Source organism: Chelonia mydas, chromosome 12 (assembly GCF_015237465.2).
Source record: "Chelonia mydas isolate rCheMyd1 chromosome 12, rCheMyd1.pri.v2, whole genome shotgun sequence".
Taxonomy (NCBI): domain Eukaryota; kingdom Metazoa; phylum Chordata; order Testudines; family Cheloniidae; genus Chelonia; species Chelonia mydas.
Genome location: NC_051252.2, coordinates 38,067,833 through 38,093,532, shown reverse-complemented (window position 1 = coordinate 38,093,532; position 25,700 = coordinate 38,067,833). Strand labels below are relative to the sequence as shown.

Sequence of the window (25,700 nt, the reverse complement as noted above, 5' to 3'; positions counted from 1 at the left end):
CTGGCTGCTCAGGGAAAGCCTGACCCTGTGCTCGTTGCCCTCCCAGTGGGTGCGAAGGAGGAGACCTTCTCAGCAGTGGGGCTGAGGGCACCAACGACACCACCTCCCCCCTGACAACCGGCTACCACAGCGAGGAGCAGATGGGCTCCCAGGAGGATGTGGAGCGGATCCAGGGGTCTCAGGAGCTCCTGGTGTATCCCAGAAACCGGACGCGGACAGCCAGTGAGCTGCTCTCCAACAGGTAGTGGACGGCTCAGAGTGAGAGGCAAAGCATTGTGGGAAAGCCATGCAAATTAGCATGGCTCTGGCTAGGAAGGACCTGGCCTCGGAAGCCTGCAGCAGCCACTGGGATGCGCTCGTTAGTTTCACGGTGTGCATGGTGGCCTCTAGTCGCAGATGTGTGTCTGCGTCGCTGCTCCATGGCTGCTCAGCCAGCCCCCACGGGCAGCAGCTCCGGGCCGTAGCCCTGGGGCTCGGTGCTCCGCACACGGAGGTGAGAGACCCGGTTCAATCTGTGCGTTGATCTCCCAGTGACTCAGCCAGGCCACGGGCGAGTGGCTGTGTGTGCAGCCCCGGGGAGAAGGGGAGCCCTTGGACTGCTGTCTTCCTGGAGTCCCGTGCAGCTTGCCTGAGCCAAAAGACGGGCAGAGAAAGGGCGGCAGGCGCTGGGGAGCGGGGGGATCCCTGGGGAAGGCGTTGCTAGGCTCCCAGCCTGTCTTTTACCCTCGGAAGGCAGAGCAGGCCTGTGCACGTAGAAGACCCAGCTCCTGTGTAAATGACACTCCCTCCAGGGAGGCAGGACACGAACCGGGGAGCGCAGCACCCCAAACACAGGCCTCTGCCATTGGAGGTAGAGAGGGTTTCCCTTAGCTGGTAGCAGAGCAGGTCCCTTATCTGTCCAAGGGCTCAGCCGCTAGAGGGCGACACTGGGCGTACCAAGCGTATCCCCTGATCCCGCAGGCAGGATCAGCCCACCTTTGGCTCTGTGCTTCCCAGGCAGGTGACCTTCCAGGAGCTGGAGGAGTCGGAGCAGTTCTACCTGTCCCAGAACCGCTTCCTCAAGCTGCTGCTGGCCCTGTACCACTTCGTGGCTGCACATTCCGAGCTACTCTGCTACTTCATCATCATCCTCAACAACATGGTGACGGCTTCCGTCATCTCCCTCTTCCTGCCCATCCTGGTCTTCCTGTGGGCCATGCTCTCCATCCCGCGGCCCAGCAAGCGCTTCTGGATGATGGCCATCATCTTCACCGAGGTGGGTGCCCTCTCCAGGCTGGCTTCTGTGCGACGGAAACGCAGGCGCTGCCATGTGCCAGCAAGGAAGCCAGCCTTCACTCTGCCCCCCGGCGGGCTGGGGTGGGGCGTGCTGGGCCCCGGGTCCTGCCTGGCTGCACGGCGGGGTGAGGCATGTGGCTGAGCTCTGGGGTTGGAGCACTCCCGCCTGGGCTCCCCGCTGACCCCCTCTCCCCTCCACAGGTGGTGGTGGTGGTGAAATACCTCTTCCAGTTCGGGTTCTTCCCTTGGAACAGCTACTCCTCACTGGTGCGGAACGAGGCCAAGCCCTTCTTCCCGCCGCGCATCCTGGGCCTGGAGAAGACCGACCACTACCTCAAGTTTGACCTTGTCCAGCTCATGGCTCTGTTTTTCCACCGCTCCCTCCTGCTGGTAAGAGCCGGGGGACGTTGCAGCCGGTGTATGCGACTTGTGACTGAGATGCCATGGGGCGACCTGCCTGAATTCTTGGGAGCCAGGCCTTGGGGCTCACTGCCCCAGGCAGGGGGATGGCCCAAGCCCTGGGTCCACCACATGCCAGCAGTGCTGTTACCTTGGAAGCTCCAGGAAGTATGGTAGCAGAGGTGGGGTGCTGGAATTTGGGGTGGCAGCCTTTCCCAAAGCTAGGGGTACACCCCTGGGGGCGTAGGACCAGCTGGGGGCACAGATAGCCTCTGAATGGCTCCCCGGCGTCTCGGCACAGAAATCAGTCACTCGTGGTTCTGGCCAGTGTAACCAGTACAGCAAGTCTGCCTGAAGTCAGGGCGCTGGAGACAGTTGCTTGGATGGGGGTGTCACCCCCCCCCGGGTTTCAATAGGTGCCAGCCGTGGTTAGTGATTTGGGAAGGAAGGGGGAGGGTCAGGCTCTGCAGAGTGATAGGGGCAAGTGGGGGCCCAGCGCTAGCTGGGAAAGGTGTGTACATCCTGGTGCCCGGGCCTCTGACAACACACAGGGGTTGCAGCGGGTCTTGTTTCACTGGAGTGGGGCTCAGCTTTCAAAGCCTGGGAGGCGCTGTGGTGTGGGATAGCACAGCCGAACATGCCATGCCACGCTTCAGGCTGGACACCGCAGTGCCCTGGTCCCGACCCCCAGTCACCCATCCCCAGACAGCTGGCACTGATCCTGGGTGCCCCTCTCCCCGGCAGTGTTATGGCCTGTGGGATCACAAGGAGGATGCCTTCGCCAAGTGGAAGCGCGAGGCCGAGCGGGCGGAGGAGGAGAAGCGCGAGGCCGAGCGGGCGGAGGAGGAGAAGCGCAAGGCCGAGCAGGAGAAGCGCGAGGCCGAGCGGGCGGAGGAGGAGAAGCGCGAGGCCGAGCGGGCGGAGGAGGAGAAGCGCGAGGCCGAGCGGGCGGAGGAGGAGAAGCGCGAGGCCGAGCGGGTGGAGGAGGAGAAGCAGTGCGAGCTGGACTCGGGGGACGGTGCAGAGGCAGAGGTGGTGTCAGCAGAGCTGGAGCCCCAGCTCCAGGAGAAGGGGGCTGGGGAGGGGGAGAAGGGGAGCCACCTGCGCTTCCGGAAGAAGAAGGAGAAGAGGAGGTGGACCAAGAAGTGGAAGGCAACGGCACCAGTGTCAGGTACATGGGCGGGGGATTCCTGGTGGTGTGAACACATTCCCCACTGGGGGGGCGCTAAGGACCCTGGCAGGGTTGCTGGGCCATTCTGCTGGGATCTCCCTTAGAAACCCTGGCACTGTGGGGACCCGCTGCCAGAGAGGGCTGGGGGGTGCCTGTCTGTGCCACTCTGGGGCCGTGCAGAGCAGGGTGCTCTCCCGCCCCACCCATCCGAAGGGCAGAAGCCCACGTGCTCGCTGCCCCCAGCCCACCCGGGCTGGGCATGCTGGGGGCTAACCCTTGATTTTTGAATGGCAGAGGAGGAAGAAGAGAAGGAAAAGGAAGAGAAAAAGCAGAACCCAGCCCAGGAGAAGCTGAAGGCTGCTGGGCTCAGAGTCAAGCTCTTCTTCCTAGCTGTGTAAGTGACCCCAACCCTCAGCCTGGAGGGTCAGCGAGGTCAGGCCAGCCTCTGAGCCCACCACCACCGCACACCCTGACCCCCCACCCCTGCTACCCCCCATCCCCATCAGATTTGTCAGGTGCGGGAGGGGAAGAGATGCCCATTTCTATCAACCAAACATTTGATTTGCTTGATGGCGGCTGGTGGGCCCTGGGGGGGGCCCTGCCCCTTGGCTGCCCGGGGGTGCCCTGGCCTGAGTTCCTCGCCTACTTTCAGGGCACAGAACATGTATCAGCCACTGAGGGGCTTTTTCTGCGCCATCCTGAACACCAAGTATCAGGCTGCTACTGATGTCTACGCCCTCATGTTCCTGGCAGACGTGGTCGACTTCATCATCATCATCTTCGGCTTCTGGGCCTTTGGGGTAAGCCGGGCCCCAGGGCTGGGCTGCTGGGCTGGCTACTCCCCTGGGGACCCGCAGCTCCGGGCCAGACACCCGCCCTGCTAACCTGCTCCAGCCTCCTTGCAGGGCTGGAGCCTGGGCTACCTAGCCGGGCCCAGGGCCAGGCGTTGTGCTCCGTAATGGCCTGTCTCTCTGGCTTCCCCCAGAAACACTCGGCCGCTGCCGACATCACCTCCTCGCTGTCGGATGACCAGGTGCCGGAGGCCTTCCTGGTCATGCTGCTCATCCAGTTCTCCACCATGGTCATCGACCGCGCCCTCTACCTCCGCAAGACCGTGCTGGGCAAGCTCATCTTCCAGGTCATCCTGGTCTTCGGCATCCACCTCTGGATGTTCTTCATCCTGCCCGCGGTCACCGAAAGGTACTGCGGCCTCGGGAAGCTGGGGCCGCCGTCGGGCACCTCATTCGCTCCAGCCCAGGTCCGGCGGAACGGAAGACGAGGGCATTGCACAGCGCTCTGCTCCCAGAGTATCCCAGCCCAGCCCCTCGTCGTTCCAGATGGAAGGGTGGCCCTATGGTGCAAGTCCACGTTCTAGGGAGTCAGGACACCTGGGTTCTGTTCCCATCTTGCCATTGGTTTTTGTGGGCAGGTCATTTCCTGCAGGGATAACCCTGCGCTTCCCTTGGGGGTGCAGATAGATCGGTGAGCGTCTGCAGACAGGCAGTGCATGCTCGGTACGAATTGTTAGTTACACAGCTCCTTCATGCGCAGGCTGCGTGGGGTCTGGCCCGGCCAGGTGGGAGCCGAGAACTGTAGTGATGCACAAATTGCCCAGACGCCTGCCGGCCTCCCCGTCTCTCTGACTTCTCTCCCCCTGTCTCTGCCCCTGCAGGATGTTCAGTCTGAACACAGTAGCCCAGCTGTGGTACTTTGTGAAGTGCATCTATTTCGCTCTCTCGGCCTATCAGATCCGCTGTGGCTACCCGACTCGCATCCTGGGCAACTTCCTGACCAAGAAATACAACCACCTCAACCTCTTCCTCTTCCAAGGGTAATGGGGACCTGCCCTCTGATCTTCACGGGGGTGAGCTCCACCCTGGCCCCCTTGTCTCTGAGCCTCGCTCCCCAGGAGTGTGTGCAGGGACTGTATAGCACCAACGCCAGGGACAGGAGTGAAGAAGGGTCCTGTATCCAAGTGGTGCTTCCCAGGACCCTGGGGGAGGCCGAATGGGAGGGCTCAGTCTGGCATCTGCCCAGGGCCCCAGGGCTGCCCCTGAGCAGGGGATCCTGGGGGAGGGGGACACTCAGGGTGGACAGAGGACAGCTGGCTCCCCCCAGGGTGCAGCCAGTGACTGCTTGCTCTCCCCTCGCCCGTGGCAGGTTTCGCCTGGTGCCCTTCCTGGTGGAGCTGCGGGCCGTGATGGACTGGGTCTGGACTGACACCACCCTGTCCCTCTCCAACTGGATGTGCGTAGAGGACATCTACGCCAACATCTTCATCATCAAGTGCAGCCGGGAGACTGAGAAGGTAGGGTTCCCCATCCCTGCTCCCCCTCCCCCCCCCCCACCCCCCCGTCCACGGTACGGTGCTAGCAACCAGCCCCGTGCCATGCCACGCTGGAAATGGAGACCTGGCTTGCTCACCCCCCAGCCTTTTGGGAAGGAAGGAACCTAGGCAGGAAGGATGGGCTCCCGCTGAACCCAGGTGGAGCCAAACTGCTGGCGTGTGTAGCTACAAAGGTCAGAGAGGGTTTTCTAAACGAAGCTGGGTGGAGGAACGCACAGTTCAGGCAGACGCATCCCGTAGGGTTGAAGTGATTGAAGGGAGAACTCTATATCCTGGGAAAGAGGACAGGAAAGAAATGGGTAAAGTCCAGGGAGGAGCTAGTGAGGAACAGTCAAATGTACAAGTAAATCCAAAACAGGAAGGCAAGCAGCTGAATATTGACAAAATGTACAAGTGCTTCTCTACAAATACAGGCCGTTGAACTATGAAGATGGGTGACCTAGAACAGCTGGCATGAAATGAGGGTAGGAATGCCGGAAACTTGGTGGAACAGTGCTAATCAATGGGGCACAGCAATAGTGGAATGACCGACTAAGTCGCCCTCGTGGGGGAGTGGTGCTGTGTGCGAAAGCAGAGTCCATACAGTAAACGTCTGTAATGAATGAAAGCGCCCCTTAGACTCTCCGAGGAAAGGAATTCCATGCCTGCATGATAAGATCATGGCCGTGGGAAGGTGCTGCCGACACCTGGCCAGGATGGCCATGGTGATTGTGACATGCTCGGGGGATTGGAGAGGCTACGAAAACAGTGATCATGGGGGATTTCAGCTACCCCTGTATTGACTGGGACCGTGTCGCCACATGTTATGGATAAAGTCATGCTCACTGGGCAAATAATCCCAACTGTACATAAATGAGCTGTTGCCACTCAAGGAAGGGATATTGGAGACACTGTGGCTAGTTCCCCGAAAACATCTGCTCAATGTGCTGCAGCCGTCAAACAAGCTATGTTAGAACCGGAAGAGGTGCAGAGAAGGGCAACGAAAATGATGAGGGGGATGGAACGGCTTCCGTGCGAGGAGAGATTAGTAAAACTGGGGCTGTTCAGCTTGGAAAAGAGACAACTCAGGGGGGATATGACAGAGGTCTGTAAAATCATGACGGGTGTGGAGAAAGTCTGTCAGGAAGTGTTGTTTACTCCTTCTCATAACACAAGAACCAGGGGTCACCCAATGAAATTAACAGGCAGCAGGTTTAAAACAAACAAAAGGAAGTATTTCTTCACTCAATGCACAGTCAACCTGTGGAACTCCTTGCCAGGGGATGTAACAGGGTTAAAAAAAAAAAAGCTCATGGAGGATAGGTCTATCTATGGCTATTAGCCAAGATGGTCAGAGATACAATCCCATGCTCTGGGTGTCCTTGGGCCTCTCCCTCTGGGACACCTGCCATTGGCCAATGTCAGAAGACAGGATACTGGGCTAGGTGGACCTTTGTTCTGACCCACTGTCGCTGCTCTTATGCCCAAGCCTGGGGACTTGAAGCTGAAAGGGCATTAGGGACAGGGTGGGGTGGGGAGTGCGAGGGGGCAGGGCGGGGTAGGTGAGCTGGGTAGGGAGGGGGGCTGGGTGGTGTAGCAGGCACTTTCTGCAGAGCTGAGTTCCAGGACAAGTGAAACGAGTTTGAGGATCTCAGCTAGGTGCCTGGCATTTCTTCAGCCACAGAATGTGGCTACGTCTGATTCAGCTGGCAGACCCTGATCGGGGGAGCCCGGGACTGGCAGAGCAGGAGGCTGTGGGTTGGGGCTCAGGGGCATCAGCTGAGCTGCGTTGCAAGGAGCCCAGGGTAGAATAACACGAGGGCTGGGATTGAGGGGTATCCGCAGGGGTGTGTGGGGAGACCATGTGCTCCAAGTCACTCAGGTTTTAACTGAGTGTGATCCTCGTCCCCCCATATTCCTCCTCTGCCCCCTGTGGGGTGGGAAAGGCCTTGAGATGAGTCTTGGGAGCCATTAGCACTGCTGTCTCGCCAGGGCGGGGGTCTGTCCTTTCCCAGGCCGGGCCGGTGCCTGCAGGGAGTCCCGCTGGCCCCGATCTGAGCCCACCCTGTCCCCGCAGAAATACCCCCAGCCCAAGGGCCAGAAGAAGAAGAAGATTGTCAAGTACGGCATGGGCGGCCTTATCATCCTCTTCCTCATCTGCATCATCTGGTTCCCGCTGCTCTTCATGTCGCTGGTGCGCTCCGTGGTGGGCGTGGTCAACCACCCCATTGACGTCACCGTCACCCTCCAGCTGGGGGGCTACGAGGTAATGGCCGGGCCAGGCCCCAGGCATCCCACTGCGGGGGGGGCTCAGACCCCCATGGCTCTGATCACCACCAGGGCAGCTCCGGGGCTCTGCTCAGCGGGGCTCTGCTCAGCCACGCTCAGCTCTGGCTGCCCAATGGCCCGGCTGCTGGCTGGGGAGAGGAAGGGGGCCTGGGGACCTTCCTGGCTTTGGGCTCAGACTCCCCCTTGGTGGGATAGGGAATCAGGCCACGGGCTGGGGATGCCTGGCCTGCGCTTGGCTGCAGAGAGGCAGGCAGGCTGGTCTAGAAGCAGGGTAAGGGCCCGGACTCTTGGGTTCCCTGGCTGTGCCTGCCTCCTCACGTGACCCTGGGTCCGCGGGATGCTGAGACCCTCGGCCGGATGGGGTTGCGGCTCCTGTTGCCCCGACCTCCCGCTCAGCCTTGCCTCAGGGCTTCCCAGCGGGTGCAGCGCAGCAGGAGGAGGTTGGTGCTGCTGCCCCGGGGGGCATTTCTGGGGCTGTCCCCGCCCGCTCCCTGGCCCTAACACCTGCTCCCCTTCCCCGCTGCCTCGCAGCCGCTCTTCACCATGAGCGCCCAGCAGCAGTCCATCCAGCCCTTCACGCCCCAGGACTACGAGGTGCTCACCAGCCAGTTTGAAAGGCAGCCGGTAAGGGGCCCACCCCCCGAGCCGTGGGGGGCATGGCCGGGCGGAGCCACGGTGTGCGGGTGAGGGGTGCAGGAGGAGGGGCAGATCCTGGCTCCCAGGGAGTGTGCTGGGGGGGCTGGGAAAGGGGGGGTCAGCGTGGGGAGCTGTGGAGGGGCTGGTGGTGCTCACACTCACCCATCCACTCCCACAGAGGGGCTATGCTGGGAGGCACCCATGGGCGTGGGCTGGACTGAGCGTCCCCCTCTCCTCCCAGTCGGGAGCGGGACTGCTGCCAGTGCTGGCTGCCCAGGCTCTGCTCCTGCTGCCAGGCCGGAGCCTGCCGCCTTTGCACCCAGCGGGAGTCGCACCCACTCCTGCCTGTCCCTAATGTGTGCAAAGGCAGCGACTGCTCCAGCCCAGGGGCCTGTTCAGTTGGGTCGGGGGCCCTGTCTGGAGTGGGGGGTCCCTGCCCCGCACTCCCGCCCTGACTGTCTCTCCCTGCCCCTGGTGTCAGTGATGGGTGGGGGCCGTGGCAGTCATCTGGGGCGGGGCTGATGGGCAGAGTCCACGCCCCTCATTCCTGCCCTGAGGGTCTCTCCCCACCCCTGGTGTCAGTGATGGGTGGGGGCCGTGGGTGGGGTGGCAGCCATCTGGGGCGGGGCTGACGGGCGGGGTCCCTGCCCCGCACTCCTGCCCTGATGGTCTCTCCCCGCCACCCCCATTTCGGTGATGGGTGGGGGCCGTGGCTGGAGCCGTCTGGGGCGGGGTCCCTGCCCCTCAATCCTGCCCTGATGGTCTCTCCCCGCCCCTGGTGTCGGTGATGGGTGGGGGCCGTGGCAGCCATCTGGGGCAGGGCTGATAGGCGGGATCCCTGCCCCGCACTCCTGCCCTGATGGTCTTTCCCCGCCCCCCTGTGTCGGTGATGGGTGGGGGCCGTGGCTGGAGCCGTCTGGGGCAGGATCCCTGCCCCTCACTCCTGCCCTGATGGTCTCTCCTCGCCCCTGGTGTCAGTGATGGGCGGGGGCCATGGCTGGAACCGTCTGGGGCAGGATCCCTGCCCCTCACTCCTGCCCTGATGGTCTCTCCTCGCCCCCGGTGTCAGTGATGGGCGGGGGCCGTGGCTGGGGTGGGGCTGTCAGACGGGGTTCCTGCCCAGCACTCCCGCCCTGACGTCTCCCGCGCTGGCAGGTGGCCATGCAGTTCATCACGCTGTACAGCTACGAGGACATCGTGACAGCGCGCATCGAGGGCAGCTCGGGCTCGCTCTGGAGCATCAGCCCCCCCAGCCGCGAGCAGATGCGGAGGGAGCTGCTGAATGGCTCGTCAGACATCACGCTGCGGCTCACCTGGACCTTCCAGAGGTACTGGCCGGGACCGGGCGGGGGGCTCTGCCGCCCCCAGGGCCTGTGCCCTGCTCCACACTCACCCTGCCTCCCCTCTCTCTCCCGGCAGGGACCTGGGCAAGGGGGGCACCGTGGAGCACACCTTCGATAAGCACACCACCGACCTGCAGCCGGGCACCCCCGTCCGCACCGAGCTCGCCAACCTGCTGCAGGGAACCAGGGACGCCCCCGTGTGAGTGCGGGCACCGTGCCGCCCCAGGGACGGAGCCGGGGGAGCGGAGGAGGGGCTGGAAGCCTCCAGTTAAACCCCTCCCGTCCTGCAATGAAGCATCGGCTGCCCAGTGGCAGGGGGGCCAGGCTCCCAGGGCGTCACATGGCCTCCCAGCGGGGGCGTCGGGGCCCCATGGCATGGGGGTCGGGGTAGGACTAGCTTCTCCCTGCAGGGCGCTGGGGAGAGCACAACAGGAAGTGGGGAGTTGGCCCTGGGAGGAGGGGATAATGGGGGGCAGGTCAGAGTCAGCTGCAGCAGGCGGGGCAGGGTGGGTGGATGGCCGCGGGTCAGGGCTACGAGTGGAGTGACTAGGGGTGGGGTGGAGCCACAGGTGACTCAAGGGTGACTACCATGGGACGGGGGGTTCTGCCTGGGTCCAGCACGCTGGTGAACACCGAGGCCTGGGGGCCCGTCCCCACAGCGCGGCCGGGAGGAAACCAGCCTGCGCCGTGCTGAGGGGTTGGCGTGTCAGGGAGCGGGGAACGGCGCGGTGCAAGCAGTCTGACAGCCCCCCAGCCGTCACCCTGTGTCCAGCTCCCCACGGAGCCTGGCCGCCCCAGGAGGAGCAGGAGGGCTCGGCCTGGCTCCCCTCACCCCCCTTTGTGTTGCAGGCAAGTCCCCCACCTCTTCCCCACGTACATCCGCGCACCCAACGGCCCAGAGGCCAACCCCGTCAAGCAGCTGCTGCCAGGTGAGCCGGCCGGCCGGGGTCTGCCCCCGGCATGCTGAGCTGGGGGGCTGGGGCTGCCTGGTGTGGGGAGGAACTTGCCCCGGGGTGCCAGGGAGGAGGGGCTCAGTCCCTGGTTTCTAGGGTGACGGGTGTCCCCAGTCTCCATGCTGCTGGCAGCGTCGGGGCCTTGCTTCCTTGGAGGGGGGGCAGCTGAGGGGAAGATGGCCCCCTTTGCCTCTCCAGCTGGCAGGCCACGGGGGCGCTGCTGCAGGGCTGGGCCTTGCAGTGGTTGGCAGAGGAACTGTGGGAGGGGGTTGCCCGGGGGCATGGCCCAGCAGGAGCCGCGTTGGGGGGTGGCTGGGCTAAGTGCCTGGGAAGCCAGCCATGAGGGTGCTGGGGGAGGCGTCCCGCCTGGCTGGAGGGGGGCGAGCCCCCAGCCCTGACCCCGTCTCTCCCCATCCCCGCAGAGGAGGAGGAGAGCTACCTGGGCGTGGAGGTGCAGCTGAAGCGGGAGCCCGTGGGCGCAGGGGGCGGCACCGACAGCTTCCTGGAGTGGTGGGTGGTGCGGCTGACCGAGTGCCCGCGGCAGGACTGCAACATCCTGCCCATGGTGATCTTCAACGACAAGGTCAGCCCGCCCAGCCTGGGCTTCCTGGCCGGCTACGGGTGAGTGCCAGGGCCCCTTCCACAACCACCCCCCATTGGCCATTGCTGGAGGAAGGGCACCAGGCTGGGGCAGCCCAGGGCTCTAGTGTGGGGAGGGGAGGGATAGCAGCCTTGGGGTGCTGGGGGAGAGGGGGGGGAGTTGGCCATTCAGGGGTATGGAGGGATATCAGCCAGGGCGGCCCAGTGGCTTTTTAGTACGAGGGGGGGGAAGGATGCCAGCCCAGGGCTCTGGGGTACCAGGGGGGCAGGGGAAGAGATGGGCAGGGTGCCCCCCCATTGCAGTGAGGGCACCCCTGGGCTCGCTGGTACAAGGCAGGGAGGGTGCCCCCCTGCAGTATCAGGGGACATCTGGCCTGAGGAAGCCCCTAGGCTCAGTGGGGCATTACTCCCTGTGGCCTGGAGGCCTTTCTGGGGGGACTCCCTGGCCTGTGCTCCGCAGTGCTGTGGTAGAAACCGTGAGCCCATCCAAACGACCATACCAGCAGCAGAGCTCAGGGCCTCCTGCTCCCGTCGCCCCCCATTCCTCACCCCAAGGAGCACACGAGTGTGCTCGGGGTGGCCTCCTGTCCCTTGCTAGCTTCCCCATGGGAGTCCCAGCCGGTCCCATTGCTTGGAGCCAGGCCGGAGGCCGCTCTCAGTGCAGGACCCAGCGGCTGTAGGGAAGGGTGCTGCTGGGGGGCAGGGAGAAGGGCTGACCCTGTTGCCCTCGCCCCATTGCAGGATCATGGGCCTCTATGTATCTATCGTGCTGGTGATCGGCAAGTTCGTGCGGGGCTTCTTCAGCGAGATCTCGCACTCCATCATGTTCGAGGAGCTGCCGTGCGTGGACCGCATCCTCAAGCTGTGCCAGGACATCTTCCTGGTGCGTGAGACGGGCGAGCTGGAGCTGGAGGAGGAGCTTTACGCCAAGCTCATCTTCCTCTACCGCTCGCCTGAGACCATGATCAAGTGGACACGGGAGAAGGAGTAGCAGGGAGCCACCGGTGACCAGCGCTGCGGCTGCGGGCCCCCTCTGACCCCTGGAATGTCACAACTGAGGCCTTAAACCAGCCCAGCTGGAGAGCCCCGTCGGGGGCGGGGGCTGGGCCGAGTGCACCCTGAGCGCTCCAGGCCAGCCCCAGTGACTGCAGGGGGTCCCACCCTGCCTGGGGGTCTGAGCTGTGCCCAGCGCCACCCATGGGGGAGAGGGGGCACCTTGGGAAGGCTGGACTTGTGCTTTTTAAAAGGAAGTTTAACTGCTTTACAACTAGTGAGTCCTTCAAAGGTAGCTGGGTGAAGACCCCCCCTCCCCAGGAGCCATGGTCCCTCCACATCAGCTGGGTGGGGACACGCTCCTGCCCCGGCCCCACCTCAGTGCCTTCCAGCCCTGCTGCTGCCAGGCTGTTGGCACCCCAGAGAGAAGGGGGGGTGCACTCTGGAGCCCATTCAGCAGCTGTGCCTGCCTGTGAGGGAGATGGCCTCCCCCTCCTGCAGCAGGAGAATCCAAGCCAGCCGGCTGCAACCAACCCCGCTGCAGGCAAAGCCTGGCCCAGTCACCCCCTTGGCCTGCTCCTGAAGCCAGCTGCACTAACTCTCCAAAGCAATACCTTACTCCCCCAGCACAGCACTGGCCAGCACCCATGGGTGCAAGCAGAGGGTCCCACTGGCCTGACACCCCCGCAGGCGGTGCTGGGCTTGCCGCCCCTCTTGCCCTGCCTGCAGAGGGTGTGGGACATGCTACTGCAGCCACTGCTCCCCATGCTAGCCCCGTGCAGGCAGCTCAGCGGAGCTCTGCTTGCCCCAGGACTGGTTTGGCCCCCCGCCCCTCCCAGCCACTCCCGGGGGCGAGGGCTGGGCTCCCTCCAGCTGGACTGTAGATTTTTTTTAAAAAATTCAAATGGTTTATTTATATAGATCTCTAATAAAAGCCAAGCCAAGGCCTGCTAGTGTGACTGACTGACTCCATCTTCCTGCCCAGGCGGGGCGTGAAGCTGCCTCCTCCTGGCTGGGTGCTCCACTGGGGGCTGGCACAGTCCGAGGGCCTGACTCAGCCAGGCCTCACCTGCTCAAGAGTGGGGAGTCGGCCCAGGGCCTCGATCCAGCTGTGCGGCCAGGGGTGCAAAATAACGTATTCCTCTTCAAAACAGTCATTAAAAGGAGGGCGGTGTCTTCTCTCCTCTCCTCTACCCCGCGGCAGGTAGCAGGCGCCTCCCAGGGGCAGGCAGTGAACAAGAGCTGGGCCCTGCACCTTGGAAACAAAGGCAGGCCCAATGCCCTGCAGCAGGGCCCGGTGATCTCAAGCCCAGGCTGGAGGGGGCTGGGCCCAGGCCCCATTTGCTCTCTGGCAGGTGTGCTTCTCCCGGGGCCCCGACAGCCAGGACAGTGTAGAGCTCTTTGGGAGCGTGGTCCAGAGGAGGGAGCCCTGCCCACCTGTCAGCTCTCACCCGGATTCACAGCTTCATCTTCCAGCAAGAACTCCTGGATTTCCAGCTTCATCGCGGCCCTGGAAGACAACCAACATCTCAGCCCCCCGCCACGCCGGGCCGTGAGCTCCCGGCGCGGGCCTGGTCCCACTGGCTCAGGTCACGTTCTGGATGTTACGGTAAAGGAGGAGAGTCTGCCTCTGATTTGCTTATAACTTGGCCCCTGGGTCAGCGGCTCCTCCCCGGCCTAGAGCCGCGTCTGCCGACGAAGGGGTTGGGATCCGTGCAAGAGCCAAGTCCCGGCCATGCCAGGGCTCGAGCTGTGATGCAGGAGTGCGGTGACTGATGGCGCCGACCCGCCCGCCCTCCCCATACCTGCGTTTCCTGCGCTCTGCCTCCGAGCGGACGTAGAGCGGGAGGCTCTCCAGGCAGGTCTGTAACAGAACAGAGCGGTGGTGACGGGCTGCCCCCAGCGCCCCCCATTCCTGAGCTGCTGGTGTCCCTGCAGGCACAGCACATGCAGCGCCAGGGTGTGTCCCCCACCTGCCCCGGCCCCTGGCACTGTGCCTCAGCCCTGGGCTGGGGGCAGGGGAGGATGCAGGGAGCTGATGGGCAAAGCTGGGATCCTAAGGAGACTCCATCAGGACCACAGTCCTGCAAACAAAGGAGACCCACCCCTCTAGACAGCCAGGTCTGCCGGGGGCATAAAGCAGGGCTGAGACCGGCCCCGCCAGCCCAGCTTGGGCTGCAGCAGAGCCCCGGAGGGGCAGAGGGGCTCACCGTGTCCTTGATGGTCAGTCTGCAGCCGTAGCAGAGCAGGGGTAGGAAGTCGGCCCGGGCGTCGGCCCTGAGGGGAGAAGGCAGAAGTGAGGTGAGGGCTGGGAGCCGGTTCTCTCCAGGGATATCCTGCGAGGAGCTGGCTGGGGGCAGCTCAAGGAGGATGGTGGCGGGGAGGTGCCGCGGCGGCTAGGGGAGTGTCGGCCCAGACAGGAAGCACACGCAGGGCCACAAGGCCAGTGCCGATCCAAGCAGAGCACCCACCCCGCAATGGATCCTGGGCTAGGAGTGCCTTACCCTGGACCGGTCGTGTTCATGCAGCACCCTCTCTGCTCCTCTGCCCTCTGGCAGCACCCTCGCCCGGCAGGCGACGCAGCTGGCAGCCTCTGCTGGGAGAGCTGCTCCGAGACCAGGACTGCTTGCAAAGCAGAGCCGTCCTCTGCACCAAAGAGAGATGGTAGTCAGAGCCCCTCGGGCTTCCGTTCCCCATCCAGCAGGCCAGGCATCTGCATCTGCCTCTCTCTGGCGGAGCAGACCGGGCCGGCCAGTGACCAGAGCCAGGATGGCAAACCCCACAGCCCTGGCCTTCAGACGGCCCCTTCCAGGCCAGGCACAGCCAGAGACAGGTTCCCCTGCACGAGGCGCCCTGGGAACATCCAGGCCCCTAGTTCAGCTGGGCAGATAGGAAAAGGGGCTAGTTAAATCCTCACCCCGGCCTGCCCTTAGCCAGGCTGCATCTCTAGGCCCCTGGCACCCCACCCATGGCAAGGTTCCCCTGCTTTGCTCCTGTAGGGGTGGTGAGGGGCCAGACCCCGATGGGCTCTGACCTGGGAGGGTAGCTGTTGGTGCCCTGCCCTAGATCAGCCAGGGGGGATCCTGTGGGTGGGGGAGGCTGCCCCCCAGGGAAAGGGGCCGAGCGAACAGAGCCTGCACTGGCTGGGCTCAGCCGGGAGAGGCGGGTGGGCGGCGTTCGCACTTACCCACATTAGTGTCCAGGGCGCACGAACAGAGGAGGCAGCGCTCGGGCTCAGCGGCACCAGGGGCAAGGCCGGCATCTCCAGGGGTCGCACTCAGCTTCTCGCCCGTCCTGCAGCCCAGAGGGGGACACACAGAGGTTAGTGCCAGGCGATGCCGGCATCTGCCAGTGCCCCTCAGTCCTGACCCGCAGGTCCCACTACTCCCGTCCCAGGCTCCCCCACGCAGTTCAATCAGTGCCCTGTAGCCCCACCCATGCCATTGCAGTCCTGGGCGCCCTGCGCAGCAGGAGGTGCTGTGGGTCAGGGTTCCGGGGCGCTGCAGAGTTCTGACCCTCCCATAAGCAGAAGCTTTCAGCCATTCCCACCAGGGCTCTGGTCTGATGAGGGCGAATGGCCTCCAGGGTGAAGCCAACCCCACATTTCCCAGCTGAGCAGAGCATAGGTCTGCAGAGGTGTCGCAGGGACGGGACCGATCTCAGTCCCGTCCGCGCGCAGGGGCCAGCCCTTACCGGTACACGGTGCTGACGGTCGAGGGGAACTCTGCCTGCAGCCCGTAGAGGAAGCGCTCGATCACCCGGTGGATGCTGGCCTTCTCCAGGGCCTGCGGGGGAGAAAGCCACAGGGCGTCTTGTAGCCTAGCTGGCTCCAACCCCCACGCCCATTCCAGGACTCCCCTGTGCCGACAGCAAAGCAGCTGGGTCACCCCCACAGACGTTCAGGGGCCCTGGCGTGATGGAATTGGCACCATGCCCGGGGGAAAGGGCGTTAGCCTAATCTGCCAGAGCCTTCCCCCAGTCACATTGGCCAGGCCCCTGGGCATGGGGCCCTGGCCTCGCTGCCCATCCCTGTCAGGGATCACAGCAGGCAGGCACTTTGGAAAGTGCCCCTTGGTGCCAGGGGCACCGGAGTCCCTGCATGGCACAGCCACTCTGTGGCACTGACCGCTGGGAAGGGCTGCAGATCCCGTGGGTTGGGCTGGGATGTGAGAGACGGGGGTGCCACTGCCCTGCCGGAAGAGCCCAGTGCCCAGCAGGCTCAGACCCGCGCACCCCCTACCTTGGTGTCCAAGGCAGGAGTGAAGACCGTGGGAACGCCAAACAGGTGGTTGTAGAAGGCAATTTCCTTGGCCACGTACTCCCTCATGGGCCGCACCACCACCACGTCGCCATGGCGATCGTCCGAGAAGCCCTGCGCGGAGAGAGACTGGGTGAAGGACCAGCCTGCCCTCAGGGCCCAACACCAGCGCAGAGCCGGGATGCCCCCCAGCCCAGCCCCCTGGGGCCATGGATGCACCCAGCCGTCCTGCATGTCTGCCCGGAGCGCTCAGGTCTGAGCGCGGCTGGGTGAGCACCAGCCCCATGCCAGGAGCACACCAGTGGCAGCGCCAAGTGCTGGGGGTGAACTGCCAGGCAGGAGCATGCCCCCCGCCCTCCAGACTAGCTTCCCCATGGAGCTGGATTGCAGCGTGCTCAGAGCTATGCTGCTCTCCGAGGGCAGTCGTAGGAATGATTCTGGGGCAGGCAGCGCCCACATCAGGGTTCTCTACAAACCCCTCCGCCCAGCTGCTACCCCCACCTCACAGGGGGACCCGAGGCACTAAGGGGAAGGGACATGCCTGAGGCCACACAGGGAGTCAGTGCCGGAGCAGGGACTAGAACCCAGGAGTCCCGATTTCCAGCCTCTTGCTCAAACCACTGGGCAATGTTCCCTGCCAGCTGCTGCTCATGAGGGAGAGTGGGGAGTTCTCAGGCTGGACATGCAGCCTAGTCCAAGAGGCAGATCCCAGCGGGGCGAGGGTGTGTCCTGCTCCCTGGTAACCTAGCCGGCCTCCAGCAAAGGGATAGAGGTTCTCTCACTGAGTTGGCATTCACAGGCCTCTTGCGGGGCTCCAGCACAGGTCGGGGCTTGCGGCACAGGTCGCTGCTGAGGGGGCTCTGTGTTCAAAGCAGCTGTGAGGCAGGACCCAGGGCTAACCCCGGAACAGCTGCTGTCTGCAGAGTATGTGCAAAGCAGCATCTGGGATCCCCCTTGAAGGGCAAGCAGAGGCTGGGGAGATAGGGATCGCCACCCTGGATCAGATCTACCATCTGTCAAGGCCAGTAGCTGGTCTCCAGCATGGGCTTCGGTGGGAGGGAGAGACCCCAATGCAGCTAGCCTGCTCTGTGCTATGGGGAATGCCGTCCCCTGATCTCCAGTTGCCAGACAAGCAGTGTCAGCAGATGTAACGTTATTGGTCCCTTGCGGGGAAAAAGTCAGGCCCCAGTTCTCTCTGGCCGGCCTCCCAGTGCTGGGAGCAGCTGCCTACACTTCAGGAGGTGGGGCTGCTTTTTACGGGCGCTACCTTTGCTTCCCCCTGAATTTCACTAAAGCCCTCCGCTGCGCACACGCGGGAACCCCGGCCAGCCCACTCCCCTTGCTCTCTGCTGCTGGGAAGGGATTAAAGAGCAATTTCCTCAGGACGCACAGTGCCTACGGCTGCTGTCCTTCTTAAAATGGGGACTAAAGAATATAGATCAGACCGTTCCCTGGGGCTGGGAGTTTCCCTAACTCCAACTCCCCCCTTTAGATTTTCAGGGTGGGAGAATCAGACTTTAGTTTTATTGTAGCTTTAACTTTTTCTTCCTTGGCCTCCCATCAGTAACTAATAACTCAGTGGTTGGTCTCCTGCTCTGGGCACGGACAGGGGAGCCAAGAACTCTTGGGTTCTCTGGCCTTGGAGCAGTCACTTCCTGTCGGTCCTGGCACCTGCCCCACGGGGAGGCGTGGGTGAAGAAGTACAGTCCCAAGTATCTCTCTGTTAAATCAGTCCCCAAGTGCCTGGGAGCCGCAGTCTAAGGGTTAACGCAACCTGGCAGGATCCGGGGCTGCAAGGCGTTCACTCCAGCTTGTGAAGGGAAGCAGAAGGACGTGGCTTGGCTTGTCTGATTGAAAGCCCTGGCTCGAGCTGTCAGTGCAGTGACATCTGTCCCAGCTCCAGTGTTCGCTACTGCAGCTGAGAAATGTCAATTTCAGGGGCAAGAAAACTTCCCCTTCCTGGAGCGCAGGGAGCAGAAACTGATTGGATCAGAATCCCCATGCTGACGCGTACGGCAGCTTGCACGCTGCTCTGCTCCGATGCCCATGTACTGGCGGGGAGCCTGTTAGAGGCACTAAGGCAGCTGGAGAGGATCAGGGAAATAGCAACTCGTTGTTCCAGGCCCCCACGAGGGCTACACATTCACCCAGCATGAAGCCGTGGGCCCTGGGCGCGTTCAGCGACGAAGACAATGGAGCAGCCACGGCACTGCCAGCTTCTCCCCGAGGTCCCACTAAACCACAGCGCATTAGTGCCGCCACGACCCGGGCAGAGCAGAGAGGCCACAGTGCAGGTAAGGCTGGGCCTGGGGCCTTCCCCCAGCCACCCTTCCCCCTAGCACAGCAGCCTGGCAGCGCTAGGGCCAAGGGGCTAACGGTGCAGTCTGGGTAACCAGTGACTCCGACCCAACTGCGGCCAGCACTTACCGTGTCCATGGCAAGGGAGGCTCCCCGCCCCAGAGAGAGGTTGGTCAACAGTTTGACAGCCAGGCGGGTGCAGGTGTCTCCCATCATGACCTTGGAGTACCCTTGGGCCCTGGCCGTGTGCAGGATCAGGTGGTTGCTGAAGAAGCCAGAAGGGAGTGAGGGCTGCAGCCCGGACCCAGGCAGAGACGCTGAGCCCATCAGCCCTGGGCAGCTCCTCACGAACGCCAGCTCACACAGCAAGCCTCCCACCCATTGCTGTACCCAGGGCGAGGCAGAGGGGCCATGTGGGGCAGCAGAGCCCACTCCTTCATGGGGGCTTCACAGGAGGGAGACGAGATCTCAAGAGGGGGGGAGATGAGCAGGGCTGGGCTTTCCCAAGGCCCTGAAGGGAGATTGGCCTCCAAACCCCACTGAATTCCAAAGGCAGCTGAGTGCCTTGCAAAACCCAGCGCGCGCGGGGAAGCGGCCTAGGGAGCTTATCCTGAGATCCTCAGAGCTCGCTGGGGGGCCTGGCCCGAGGGCGATGGGACAGACAGACACTCCCGTGGACAGGAGCTGCAGCATCATGGCTGGGAAGCAGTGCATGCTGGGATCGACTGGAGGACAGGAAAGGCAGAGGAAAAAGCTCCTCAGCCCCTTCCCACCTGGGCAGCCCCCCGGTGGCAGGGTCAGAGAGGGCAAAGCATGCAGCCCTGCTCACAGGGAAGGGGGAGGCCCTGTCCATCCCCCACAGCACTCTGGAGGGGGCTCACCGCAGGGTCTGCAGCAGCTCTTCTTTAGCCGTCAACGTCTTCACAGACCCAAAGAGCTGGATCAGCTGCTCGGTCTGGACTGTGGCCAGCCCCTCCATTCTGGGCACATCTTGCATGCAGAACTCGGCAAGCTTCTCTTGGATCTGCCTCTCAGGCAGAGAGAGGCCTCCGCCCTCCTCCTGCCTCTGCTGGCGGATGAAGCCCTCCACCGCCTCCTTGTAGCTGTTCTTGGGGCCTGCGGGATTGTGGGGCACACGCTGCAGGATGGAGCTGGGCAAGTCAAACACCTGCACAGAGCAAGCAGATGGATCCTGTTAGCCACAGCGAGCACCTGCATGGTGCTTCCGAGACCCACACCTGCTGGCAGTGAGATCGGAGCCTCGGGAGCTGGCAAAACCCAGACATTGGAGGAGCCCCAGGGAGCTTGTGCCAGAGACAGGATTAGAGGTCAGGTCCCAGCTCCAGCTCCCCACTCACACCAGGCTGCCTCTCTAATACACTTGTCTCATTCAGGCCCTATCATGGCTAAGGACACCTGGCCATAGGCCTCCTCCATCCCAGCCTCGTCGGCACCTATTGGACGGATCTGTTTCCCTCATTCCTAGGGCACTGGGTGGCTACCCTGAGCAGGGGCCTCGGACATCTCATCCAGAGGCTCTTCTCCCAGCACCTGGAATTGCAGCCAAGGTCTGATCTCTCGCCCAGTGACTGCCCCAGCGTGGGAGCCCCCAGTTCCCTGCAATGTGACTCCGCCCCAGCGCTCCCCAGGGCTGTGATCCCACCCTACCTCTTCTAGGTGGGCCAGGTGATATGGGAACCCTGAGGCTTGCAGGATGGTCTCCATCTGGAGCAGCGTCTCCGCTCTCTCAGCCAGGCTTTGTCCGCACACAGCTCCCTCTGAGTAGCAAACGAGATGCCAGATGAAGAGAGTTAGCTGCCTTGCAGGAGAGACTTCTCTGTCTGCGGGGAGGGGGTGACCTAGGACACTCCAGCCAACCCAGAAGGCATGCAGCCACATCTATCCTCCTCACCAACTAACAAGGCAGGAAGCGGGGAGATGGGGCTCTCCAAGGCTTGGGCAGGGGGGATATTGGCTTGCAGGCCTTGAGGGCTGCATGCAATGGAGCAAACTGCAGCCACCCTTCTCTTTAAGACAGGAGTGCAGCTTGGGGAGCAGTCCCCAGCAATGCTCCATTTTCCTACAAGTAGCCAGACCCGACCATCTCCAGGTGGGACCTGGATTCTCCAGGGGCAGCCTGGAGCCATGCTGCAGGACTTTAGATGCGTACGCCCTCCTTTCCTCATCTCCATATACACTATTCGCCAATACACATTAGGTGTAGTACACCGCATACGAGTAGGTATTCTGTGCATGGGTTTATAGATCTAGGTGTTGGGAAGTTATGTTAACTGAATGAATTATGCCCTTCCCAAAATTCTGTTCATCCACGTCAAATATCCCATAACGCTCTGCAAAGCTGAAGTCAGCTTTGGCATTAGAAAATAAGAAACTTGTCAAAGGCAAAATCCATGAACTTTGTGCCCCAGCACAGTGGGGAGGTACCTTCATATCCCTGGAGTGCTAGTAACCAAACAAAGATAAGGAACGAACAGGCCAACAAGTGAAGGAACCGGTACACGCGGAGGGATTGGACTTCAGTGACGTATAAAGAGCTTTGTAACTTGTAAAATCATCCTATAAATGCCGCTAGTTGAAATGCGGATCTTTGAAACACCCCTTCCGTGCATGGAGAACCCACCGCGCGAGTTTGCTTCCCGGCCAGAGGGTGCGCGTCTCTCTGCGCGTTGTGCTGGTTTCTCTTTAGACGATGCATTTGGCTAAGTTCAGCTGGCTGGTCTCCAACGTTTTTAAGACTGAAGTGTGTGTGTCATCAAACAACAGGCTACGCCACTGAGTCGGCAGCAGCACCCAGCGAAAGAACCCAGAAGAAACACACTGATCCTCCAGCCAGGCCCCACTCCCTTTCAGCACCCCGCAGGGACGGCGGGAGGGGTAGGAGGATCCCCCCCTCCATCCTGAAACAAGCAGAGCAGCTCCACCCATCCTATTTAGAGTCTCTCTACTCCTACGCAGCTTGCTGGCACGACCATGTGGAGAGCACCCAGCTGGTCAGGCAACAAAGTGCTGGGCTCAGCAGGGCATGGCCAGCCCATGCACCCGCTGGGGTCTGGGAAGAGACCCGCTAACTCGTGCTCTGGTAGGGTCCAGACTGGGATTGCTCTGCAGTCTCTGGAGATGGAAGCACAATTGGTGCACTAACCCCCTGGTCCATCCCGCCCCATAATGGGGGCTAGTGTAGCTACCCAGCCTCTTGTCTCTTAGGATTTAAAGAGAGCAGCTAGCAGCTGCCGATAAGCCTAAGCCTATCTGCGATGGAGCCACACATCCCCTGCCCAGCTGAGGGTGGGGTAAGGGTTAACAGTCTGTCAGGGCAATGACAGAGGAAACTTCCCCTCCTCCCCCCAACTCATGAGGGCAAGGAAAGTAGATGGGGCAGTGGGAGGCTCTGAGTCCCCCACAGGGGAAGGGATCTCCCCCTGCTTCCTGCCCAGGGGGAACAGAGAACCAGGACAGGTGGGGAAGTTGCTGCCTGAGGAGGGGATACTGTGAGTGGTGGATCAGGCTAAGAGCCCTACTCCTGGGCCCATGCCTTGGCCTGCCTTGCCAGGAGCTCTGGCTGGAGGGGTGTGGGAGCGTTTGAGTGGTCGGACCCTTCCTGGGAAGGGGACACCATCCACATGCATGCCCTGTGTGTCTGAACTGTGCCTCCCCTGGGTTCCAGTCAGTGAACCAACTAGCTTAACCCCCCATTTCCAATGTGTTTACTCTGTCCACTGGCCGTCTCACTGCTCTCTTGGGGATCCTGCCACTCCAGGCCTGAAGGGACGCTACCAGCAACAGGAGAGCAGAGAAACTAGACAGGCCTTAACAGTGAGAGGGGCACTATCCGAAACCAGGCTCTCCTAATGCTGGACAGCGTCAGCCTGTAGGCTGGCCCAAGACCACATGCACAGAATGGGCTGGGAGCAGGACAGGTTGCTGGATTACCGTCGATGTAGATGATGCCTGGTATAAAGCGCAGTTTCTTGGCTGTCTCCCGACTCAGCCCCTGAGAAGAGAAATGGGAATGAGCCGCTCGCCCCAAGCGCTGGGAAAGGTAATGAATGGTTGCGTGTCTTAGCAACATCCCCTGGATCTAGCAGAGAGGGCAGGTCTGACTCTTCTGACCCTGGCTGTTAGAGAGGCATTCCCACAGCCCCAGGAGAGATGGCGAATGTTTCTAGTTAACAACACACCTAGATCTCGTGGGCTGAAGGCTCCAGCCTAGACCAAGTGATTGTAATCGCCACCTGATTAGGCTCAAACATTGACCTGGCCACTTACACGCATAGTCGCAGTAACTGTTGGCGCTCGGACTTCCCTGGGGGGCTGTGAGCTTCCCACCTTTTGGGAACAGAGAGCTGCAGGTGCACTGGACAGGAATTGTGAGAACTTCTAAGGAGCCACATTCAGTGATTGCACTACTACGGGTTTAGACATGGGAGCATACAGAAGCAGACAGCCCTCTGGGAGATCCAGTCCATCACCCCACAAAGCAATGCTTTCCTCTCTGCTAGTTCATCAGTCTCCTCTTAACCATCTCTAATACCCCAGCTATGGTCCAGGTAGCTGTTCCTTCCTCTGGCTAACTGCTCTCACTGTTCCTAACAGCTAACAAGTTTCCACGCTGCGCTGCAGAGCGGATACCTCTTGGACTTGTCGAAGCATTGAGCTGGAGGCAGGTCCGCCCGATAACGCAAGAAGAACCTGTAAGGGAGATATGAGAGACACTTAACCATCCATCTCTGCTTTCTCCTCGCCTTCCCACATCCGTCCCTCCCTTACACAAAAAGCGACTCTACCTTCTCTCCTGGGTAAATGGCACGATTTTTCCCAAGCATCGCACGGAACTTGTGAACAAAATACTCCCTAAAACAGGCCCTTGGAAACAAACACGCACGTAAGTAATTAGAAACGACAATCCCAGCCTTACGCGAGATCCCAGCCTTGGCAGGCAGCACCTCAAGCACCCGCATCTCACTGCTAATAAAGCTTTGATTCCAGCACAGGACAATTGGGAGGCACAGTGAACCGCCTGCTACCCTGCCCGACAGCAAAGTCAGACAATGAGTCCCCCTTAAGATTTCATCAATTAGCTTCTGTCTGACAGCAAGACAGCTCCAGTTTGGGGACCCAGAAATCTGTGGAGATCCATTTTAAAGCCAGTCTGAGAAACCAGGCTTGCTGGACTGGATCCCTCTCTAGCCCTCTGAGCCAAAACACTTAAACAAAATAAAAAGCCCAAGAGGAAAAAGTTCCATTGTACAATGACAGGTATCAATTTTAAAGTGTTTGCTGCTTTTTTAAATGGTCAAGTTAAGCCAGACACAAGGAGAGGTCATTTAGTTCCCCAGCCTCAGTTCAGAGCTGTCAGGGTAAAAACGAGCGCAAGGCGAAAGAAGGCCACGTTTGCAAAGAACGTAGGCATGCAGGTAGGTGCATGCACGCTGGTAACTGCAACTACAGCTCTGATCACTCGTGTGCGTGCCATTGCTTGGGTTGTATCTCAGTCACAGCAGTACCAGTACAAACTGCTTACGCAACTGCAATCCCAGGCTTTCAAAAATCTGGCCTGCAGAGCTCAAACCAATCAACTTCCGAGATTCATATAAAAACAATATGGGGCAGATTAGATGTGTTTGTTTTCCAAATTAAAAAAAAAGGGTGAACCACCCCCGCCTTTCCCTGTGCTCATACCCCATTTCTCCATAACTAGGGCCATGCATCACAGTATCTCTCACATGCAATGGTAGTGATTGGGTCTTTGCAGAAACAAAAAGATGCAAATCCAAAGCAAGGGCCTTACAGGGCAACTCCCCACATTCCTGAATTAGTTCAATCTGCTGTACTGTTGTGCTCTTTATTATCTAGTTGGTTTGAATCTCTCTTGCAACCCTCATCATAAACAGCCCTATTTCAAACAGATTTATAAAGATCAGTAAATGAGGTTCTAAAGATGGGAACGTTCTGGCCTTCTGAACAGGGTTTCCTCTTGCAAATCACTATGACTGTTTCTTTCTTACTTGCAAAAGGCATCTCCAACACGAATGACTAACACGGGAGACGCCTCCTTGCACTTCATGCACTTCTGGGCACAGCTGAGGAAAGAGACAATCAGAGCGAATCAATTACCACCCTAGGGACCACCTTCAAGCAAAGAGCATTGCAAACCACCATCAGCTTGTTTAAACACTTTGAAGATACCAGGTGCTTTGTAAGTACGGAGTTGAAAGATGGATGTAGTAAAATTGTGAAATGAATTTGGCGTCGATGTGGGAACTATAGAGCTTGAATGCTGTGGTTATGTATGCATGGGCGGTGATAGCACAACCCGTGCTCTAACAGTAAAAGGCTACGTTATACTATTAGTCCCTGAGCTGACCAGTTACCACCTCCAACTATACAAATCTCTGTCCACATGTCAATTATGTCAGGCCCAGTTTTCAAAGCACAAATCCGGAGGAACGCCTTCAAGCTGGTATTTGCACACACACAGCTGCAGTTGTGCCATGCACAAGTGCGGCCATGTGCAAATCTGGCCAGATGCAGGTCCAGGGGCACCCTGCAACTTCTCTCGCCTCTGAAGGGCCCAGGCACCAAGGGGTGGGTGAAATACTCCCAGTACAAGGCAGCGGTCACCTTTGTGGCTCTTTACCGATGTGCTGAAGCACCCAAAGGCCCCATTGGGCGGGGCACTCCAAGCCCCCCCGCCCACCGATCGACACCCCAGGCCCGGCCTGTCCGCAGGATGTCGGCGGGCACGGCTGCGTCGCTCAGGGAGGCGAGAACTCCGCATCGCTGAGCTCCGGGGCGAGCCGGCCGAGCCCCCAGGGCAGACGCAGCAACGGCCCCCCCCCGCGGCTCAAGCGAGCCGGGCAGGCCGCGGGCGCTGAGGCCAGAGCTGGCCTGGCCCAGGCTCCAGCCGGCCGCCCGCCCCCGCTGTCTCTGCGGCCGATCCCCGGGGGACCCTGGTCGCTCCCCGCGCGGCGGGCCGGGCTCTCACCCGACGCGGGGCCGCCCCTGGGGCTGGCCGCAGCCCCCGTAGTGCTCCTGCGCCTGGCACATGGCGGCGGCGGCTCCCCTCCCCCGGCGCGACGCGCATCCCAGCACTTCCGGCGCACCCCTTCTACGTCACCGCCGCGCGACGCGCAGCCCT

The 25,700-nt window shown here is 61.3% G+C and overlaps 2 protein-coding genes across 10 annotated transcripts in view; one reads left to right on the top strand and one right to left on the bottom strand.

Annotated features, from left to right (window-relative positions):
- Nucleotides 1-12,941, top strand: part of PIEZO1 (piezo type mechanosensitive ion channel component 1) — a 108,326-nt gene extending 95,385 nt beyond the window's left edge. For 3 of the 6 annotated variants that reach the window (XM_043526167.1, XM_043526169.1, XM_037878027.2), the window contains 16 exons: nucleotides 47-241; nucleotides 997-1,255; nucleotides 1,477-1,665; nucleotides 2,419-2,845; nucleotides 3,140-3,239; nucleotides 3,498-3,645; nucleotides 3,831-4,045; nucleotides 4,518-4,676; nucleotides 5,006-5,153; nucleotides 7,249-7,437; nucleotides 7,992-8,084; nucleotides 9,252-9,424; nucleotides 9,516-9,638; nucleotides 10,289-10,368; nucleotides 10,815-11,013; nucleotides 11,734-12,941. In XM_043526167.1, coding sequence (XP_043382102.1) covers nucleotides 47-241; nucleotides 997-1,255; nucleotides 1,477-1,665; nucleotides 2,419-2,845; nucleotides 3,140-3,239; nucleotides 3,498-3,645; nucleotides 3,831-4,045; nucleotides 4,518-4,676; nucleotides 5,006-5,153; nucleotides 7,249-7,437; nucleotides 7,992-8,084; nucleotides 9,252-9,424; nucleotides 9,516-9,638; nucleotides 10,289-10,368; nucleotides 10,815-11,013; nucleotides 11,734-11,983 — 2,947 coding nt within the window. In that variant the 3' untranslated portion in view covers nucleotides 11,984-12,941. The remainder of the gene's footprint in view (nucleotides 1-46; nucleotides 242-996; nucleotides 1,256-1,476; nucleotides 1,666-2,418; nucleotides 2,846-3,139; nucleotides 3,240-3,497; nucleotides 3,646-3,830; nucleotides 4,046-4,517; nucleotides 4,677-5,005; nucleotides 5,154-7,248; nucleotides 7,438-7,991; nucleotides 8,085-9,251; nucleotides 9,425-9,515; nucleotides 9,639-10,288; nucleotides 10,369-10,814; nucleotides 11,014-11,733) is intronic. The other 3 variants (XM_043526171.1, XM_043526170.1, XM_043526168.1) reach the window with 3 other exon arrangements.
- CTU2 (cytosolic thiouridylase subunit 2) lies at nucleotides 12,871-25,700 on the bottom strand. Of its 4 annotated transcripts, none has more exons than XM_037878038.2 (15): nucleotides 25,548-25,699; nucleotides 24,568-24,642; nucleotides 23,347-23,425; nucleotides 23,192-23,251; nucleotides 22,493-22,553; nucleotides 20,210-20,319; nucleotides 19,423-19,709; nucleotides 18,671-18,806; nucleotides 16,226-16,357; nucleotides 15,679-15,770; nucleotides 15,173-15,279; nucleotides 14,490-14,631; nucleotides 14,196-14,262; nucleotides 13,791-13,849; nucleotides 12,871-13,495 (listed from the first exon to the last, which is right to left on the bottom strand). In XM_037878038.2, exons 1-15 carry the CDS (start codon nucleotides 25,607-25,609, stop codon nucleotides 13,426-13,428), a joined length of 1,539 nt encoding a protein of 512 aa, XP_037733966.1. In that variant the 5' UTR covers nucleotides 25,610-25,699; the 3' UTR covers nucleotides 12,871-13,425. The 4 variants fall into 4 exon arrangements, 3 of the variants coding, with proteins under 3 accessions (XP_037733966.1, XP_043382109.1, XP_037733967.1); XM_043526174.1 differs by having other exon boundaries at nucleotides 24,568-24,648; nucleotides 25,554-25,665; XM_037878039.2 differs by lacking the exon at nucleotides 25,548-25,699 and adding an exon at nucleotides 25,184-25,410.